Here is a 6544-nt window from a genome sequence, read left to right as displayed (position 1 = left end):
GGCGGCGGCGGCGGCGGCGGAGGCAGCAGTCTTAGAATGAGTAGCAATATCCACGCGAACCATCTCAGCCTAGACGCGTCCTCCTCCTCTTCCTCCTCTTCTTCCTCCTCCTCTTCCTCCTCGTCCTCGGTCCACGAGCCCAAGATGGATGCGCTCATCATCCCGGTGACCATGGAGGTGCCGTGCGACAGCCGGGGCCAACGCATGTGGTGGGCTTTCCTGGCCTCCTCTATGGTGACTTTCTTCGGGGGCCTCTTCATCATCTTGCTCTGGCGGACGCTCAAGTACCTGTGGACCGTTTGCTGCCACTGCGGGGGCAAGACGAAGGTAACGCGCGCCCCGGGCGCCCGCCCCCTGCGCCAGCCCGCCGCGGCTCGGTGTCCCCTGCAGCCCACCTCGCTCCCACAGCTCGGTGCCTCCCTTCATCCCTACCTGCCTCCCTTCGCCGCCTTCCTTTCCCGCCGCTCGCGCTGCGCCCTCGGCTTGGGGCAGCGGGTGGCGCGCCTAGGGTGAGGAGTTGCCCCCGACCCGTGCGCTCCCGGACGCTGACGCCCCATCACGTCCCCTTGTTTACTGTAGGGTTGTTGGCTGCCTCGGCTGGGGCCGGGGTGGGGGACGCGTGCCGCTGGGGTGCCGTGGTGCGGGGTGCGGAGACTGGGGCGGCCGGGTGCGTGTTCCGCTCCTCTCACCTGCCGTGGCTGGGCTCTTCGCCGCGGATGAGGGGCAGCACTGATGTGTTTAGGACTTCAGGAACCTGTTGGGGACGCGAGTTCATGGGGTCAGAAAGAAGGGAGACAGTCTTTTGCACTAGGAGCATGGTCAGAGAAATGGGGGGACCTCGAGGGGCGAGAGAAAGTTGGGGAGATCCATCCCAGTATTGGCGACAACCCTGGGTTGCCACTTCAGCTGTGTGGCGAGATCGCATATCTGATGTCACCTCTCTTGCTTAATCTTTTAGATATTCTTGTGGAACACACCCTTCCCCAAGTTCTTCGGCCTCTGTACTCTCTGGCCCCTAGGCCACCCACTTTGGGTCCCGGGAAGTGCCATCGGGAGCTGGAGCGGCAGGTCCCGCGACAGCTAGGCAGGTTCCCGACAGCTTGTCGAGGCGCCTTCACGCGAGCGTCTTGCCGACGCCTGAGGTGGCTGAATGTCTGCTTAAGCTATTCCTGGTGCAGACGCCCACCAGCAACCAGGCTCACCACACCTCAGATGTATGGTTGCTAGGATGACTGCCTCTCTAGCGGTGTCCCTAGAGATGTCCCCCCTCATCCCCCACTGGCTGAAGGTGAGACAGGGGCCAGTGTCTGAGAAAAAAACTGCAGAATAAAAAAGAAAAAAACTGGAAAAAATGGAGAGTGACTGAACTGTCTTCTTTTTGAGTAATTCTCATCCTGGAGACTTCACAGAGCCAACCCTTCTGGAAAGACGGGATATGTAGAGGAATTCTGCAAGGTGGACGCACCTCTTGACCCCCACATGTTCCCACGTTTTCTCTTAAAGTTGATCCAAGGACCCCTGAAACTTCCACAGGGCACAGCAACTTGTAGCAACCTCTTTGGCTGCTAAGAAGTGGGGAAGCTGGGGGGTGTGGGAGAGGGCTGATTGCAAGCACAAGAGCGCGAAGAAGCCCTCTCTCCTGATCATTAATTATACATCGCGTTGGGTGCTGGAGCTCAGCTGTGTTTTGTGGCAGTGTATTTGTGTTTTGGAAAATATTGGTGTGTTGGAATCAGGAGCAAAATAAAAACCATCATTCTCTTCCTCCTCTTGCTTCTCTGGAGGCCTCCAGATGCTGGCCAGCCAGCTTGCTTTGGAGTTCCTTTCCAGAGAAAGGGAAACGTCCCACCTTCCAGAAATGCCAAGTCCTAACAGCAGACCCTGAGGGTGATGCCCTTTACTATGGAGCTGCTGTTTCACACATTCTCTTTCCTCTACCTCCCTCTACAGTCTTCAGCCCTGGGAATTTTGTTCCCCTTTATTGAGATCTACCACTGTCCAAAGGGGGGAAAGGTAACTCTAGTTGCACGCATCTGAAATGTTCTCTAGATGGGTGACTTTGGCGAGCTTTTTAACAGCCTCCTTTCTTTCAGGAAGTGGGTAATTTTGATATAATGAAAACTTTTTTCAATGAGTCAAAGTAAGTTGTGGCATTTACATGATCCATCATGGGTTTTAAACACAGCTTCTGAAATCATTTTCCTCTAGGGGGTACATAAATGCTACTGCAGTGCCTATAATGAAATGTTAATCAGATACTTCATGCAAAGAATTCCTTTCCTAAAGGATGACCAAGCATAACTTCAGTTAGTTTTCTCAAGAAAATAGATGTTTTTGGCAATGATCTTTACAAAAACAATCTGTAAATATTTGACTGTATTTTGTAGTTCCAAGACAAGCTCCTGCTGAGTGGACATGACTGAAAGTTTCTATAAGGACTTAACCTGGGCTGAGAGATTACTGTGGTTGTTTGGGAAGATGTGAGGCCAATGTCAAATGAGATCAGGTTACCTTTGAGACCAGGAGTTCCTTTTACAATGAAACATGCCTGGGATCTCTTCATACCTGTTCTTTGATGTGCTCAGTTAAACTGTGTGTAGCCAGCTCATTATACCCCATAAAGGGAAGTTAGGCTTTTTATAAGCTTATCTTTCCACCCTTGAGGTCTGAATCTTTATTGCAATTGTGTGTGTGTGTGTGTGTTTAAAATCACTTGCTCTTTTTGCTTTCCAAGTTTTGTTGACTTGCTACAGAATAATGAGTTTTGTTTAAGCTTAGAACAATTATTTTCGGCTAGATTTCCCAAGCAAACCTTGGCTGCCTTTCTATAGAATTGCTCAGTCCTCAGATGTATTCATCCTCATCCTTCTTCCTTTTCATGGTTTGACGGGAAGCTGGAGTCCAGAGGAAGGCAGATCTTTTTTAGAATCTGAAATTCCTTGGGAGAGAAGTTTCAGGAGGGAACCCCAGAATCACCAGCATTTTGGTTGCTGGGACTGCATCTTTCAGATCAAAGGAACCCATGATTGTGGATATGCATTGTGGGGCATTTCCTCCTTAGTAACTTTGGTCTCTGAATCTCAAATAGCAAACATCTTCCGTATTTTAAAAGGAGTGGTCTATGGACTTTTTAGAAAGTAAAGAAGAAAACTTACTCCCATTTCCCCACAGCTGTGTATTGGGCACAAGCATTTCAGTACTGTCCTTGCTGAACTTTTTCACATCATTGTGTTTTTCTCTGTTGGATGTCATTAGAGTTTTCCATTCACTGGACTGTGCTGTTTTGAGGTCCAATCTAGTCGCAGACTGTAGGGACAGGGTGCTTCTCTGGTAGCCTGAATAAGAAAGACTGTGACTTTGAGGAGGTCATTTAATCTCTGTGGTCCTTCTTTCCTTGTGTGTAAAATGTGGGGATTGAATTCTCTGAGTTCTAATGTCTCTTTCTGCTCTGTGATCCTGTATTGGAGAGTGGATATTGAGGGTCTGTGGGTAAAGTGTCTAGGCGAGAATGTGTATTGCAATTATCCAGCAATTCCTATAGGAATTCAGTCTCAGAACACAGATTCATCTTTAGTCCCATCTTCTGCTCATCTTCCAACATACAGTCTATTTCCCTTTAAATACCTGGGGAAACTGAGGTCAACTTTCTGATGGAGCTGTGTGGTTTGCTGAAGGGCCTGTTCGTGACTGGGCATAGACTCAGTTCTGTCTGGATTTGAGCTTTCGTCCTTGTAGAAGCTGGGGTTGATCAAGGATGGTCTGCATGTAATGAATTATTGAGATGTTGTCTCCATGGCTGTGGTTGAGAAAACAACACGTTTTCTCTGTCAGGCTCGTGACTAATATAAATATCAGATCCCATTACTGTGTGGTAATTACCCAGGGTCTGGCCTGACGCATTCAATCAGGGCTGGAGCTTCAGTGCCTCAGAACTCTTGATTCCAGATTGGCTCTGGTGCCTCATCTCATCCTGTTGGGGGGATTGGCTCAGCAGACGACCTTCAGATGCTCCTTTTTGATCAAATCACTTGGGTGGCCTTGGAGAAATTCTTTGGTCCCAGTCATGGGAGAGCTCTGGCTGACCTGCCAGAGAGCTTGTGCTTCTCGTTCCTGGCTCTCTTTATGGAAATGCACACTTTAGTACAGACTCTGCGATCAGACAGACCAAGTTCAAATCATGGATCTCACACTTACGAGCAGTCATCGTTGGCTGGCAAGCATGTTGAGCCTCTATTTCTTTATCTGTAAGAAGAGCATAATGACGCTTAGCTTGTAGAGTTTTTATAAGGAGTGGCAGTGATGGGCATATAGTACCTGATAAATGCCTGGCCCTTTGCAGGCCGCTTGTGAATGGGAGCACTGTAGCTTCACAAAGTGTTGAGTTTATTTTATCTTTGAATTATTGAACTTGCGACCCCTGAATGGCATAGACTATATACAACAAATGGAATTTTTGAACCAAAAGGAGCCTCTAGATCCTGAAGTCTATTGTCATGGGTCAGCCAGTTAGAATCACACTGAGATTTGGGCTCATGGCTCTTGGCTATTGCAAGGTTAGGGGTTGGGAGGGTCAGCCAAGGATGGCTCTGTGGATGAGGACCTGGTGGGAGGGTAATGTTTTGATGGTAGGATGTCAGTGAACAAGTATGAATGGTATAGTGGCCAGGAGCCATAGGACTGTCAGAAAGGGAACACTGTGGTATTTGGTGGGCAATTATGGCTGTCCAGCATTGTACCCTTGGTACAAATTCTGTCCTTAGTGTCCCAAGTCAAGAGCTCAGTGGCTTGTCCCCTAATGGTGTACCAGTCTCCTGGCTAGGGTGCTGTCTGCTTGGACAGACCCTAGAGCAGTCTTTACCTAAGTGCATTCTGTGGAGCACTTACCCTTGAAATTACCTTATGAGAACAAATTGGCAGTGATGACATAGCTGAGCTCCCCCTTGAAGGGTCATGTCACAGATTTAGAGAAGACGAGCTATAGAAATTGGTTAAACTGCCCTCAGATATGCTCACTCTGAGCAGCATTTTCCAGGTGTCGAGTCTGCTGTACAGTGACCTTGGGAAGGCCTTCACTATTCTGCGCCTCAGTTTCCTCCTCTACAAATTGGGGATCATAATAGATCATAGCACTATGAGATAGGTATCTTCACTAACCCCACTTCATAGCATTTCCTAGGAAGACACTGGGGACCCATGGCCTCCCTTTGCAAGCCTTGGGATGGCCCTGCCTCCAGGCATGCAGGGGACATGACCAAACATGCATGAAGAGGAAAGGAAGAGCTGGCCCACAGCCTGGTCTAGGGGAGAAGGGATGAAGGCCCAGGACACTGGACCCTCTGTCTTGCTGCAAACATCTTCCCTGGATGAGGACACTTGTTGGGTGCTTGGTAGCGGGGAGTAAGTGCTTGCTCTGGAGCTTCTCCCCCCCCACCCCCCCACGCACCCCCAGCAAAGTTAGCACTGAATTGCAGTGTCAGGACTTTCTTCCCTAAGGGGGTAGCAGGGGCGTCCCCACTCACACTGGCCGTGACCGTGCTAATCTGCAAATTGTACAGCCAACACCACCTTCCCAGGACTTCAGAGCTGTGGAGCCCCTGGAGGGACACTTCTGTGTTTGCGGTGAAAGGACTCTGTTTTTGCTGTGATGCCACAGACTTGGAGGCCTTGTGGAGAGCCCTGAGTCTCTTGGAGACATGCCTGGGGGTCAGGTAAAGCCAAATATCCTGCAGAGCCTCTAAAATTGCACAGCCTTTCTGTGTGCAGCTGAGAGCAGGTCAAGAGTTTCTGTCTTTTTCTTTCTTTCTTTTTTTTTTTTCTTTTGCTATTGTACATGTGTGCTTGCCAGAGAGAAAGAGAGAGAGAGAGGGAGAGAGAGAGAGGGAGAGAGAGGGAGGGAGGGAGGGCGAGAGAGATGGCCACATCTTAATCCCTTGTCCATACTCCTCTTGGGATTTTGGGCATACATGCACATACACCTGGCATGATTCTCAAGCTGCAGGATCCAGGACTTAAACGTCACAGCTGGCCATGTGGGATTCACCTTCTTCTTCTTTTAATTTCTTTTTTTTTTTTTTAAGAATTATTTATTTAATTTTCTTTCTTTCTTTCTTTCTTTCTTTCTTTCTTTCTTTCTTTCTTTCATTCTTTCATTCTTTCATTCTTTCATTCTTTCTTAATTTGACCAGAATGAGACACACACACACATATGCACACACACTCACACACACACACACACACACACACACACAATCAGCAATGCCTATTTATTTATTTTTTCCTTTTTATTGTTATGGTATACTCTCCACAGCCTATATGCCTTGTTTACACTCATTCCTGTGTCTGATAAATGTTTTTCCCCAAGTACCTTCCCTAACCCTCATCCTCTCGTCAAAGAAACACAGAGAGAAATTAGACAGAAAGTCAGAAATCACCTCACAGGCCATGCTACAATCCTTTCTCCTCCATCTTCCTCTCAGGATTTTGGGCATGCATGCACATGCACCTGGTGTGAGTTTCAAGCCACTGGGTCCAGGACTCAAACCAC

General features: G+C 48.5%; 1 protein-coding gene across 6 annotated transcripts in view; it reads left to right on the top strand.

Moving 5' to 3' along the window:
* Positions 1-33: 33 nt before the first annotated feature.
* KCNMA1 (potassium calcium-activated channel subfamily M alpha 1) overlaps positions 34-6544 on the top strand; it is an 818234-nt gene continuing 811723 nt past the window's right edge. For 4 of the 6 annotated variants that reach the window (XM_027774363.1, XM_027774362.1, XM_006154895.3 and 1 more), the window contains exon 1: positions 34-327. In XM_027774363.1, coding sequence (XP_027630164.1) covers positions 37-327 — 291 coding nt within the window. In that variant the 5' untranslated portion in view covers positions 34-36. The remainder of the gene's footprint in view (positions 328-6544) is intronic. The other 2 variants (XM_027774360.1, XM_027774359.1) reach the window with 2 other exon arrangements.

The sequence above is a fragment of the Tupaia chinensis genome, unplaced genomic scaffold (assembly GCF_000334495.1).
Source record: "Tupaia chinensis unplaced genomic scaffold, TupChi_1.0 Scaffold000424_1, whole genome shotgun sequence".
NCBI lineage: Eukaryota > Metazoa > Chordata > Mammalia > Scandentia > Tupaiidae > Tupaia > Tupaia belangeri.
Note: the sequence above shows the minus strand (reverse complement) of the source record. Positions and strands in the feature narration are given on the sequence as shown.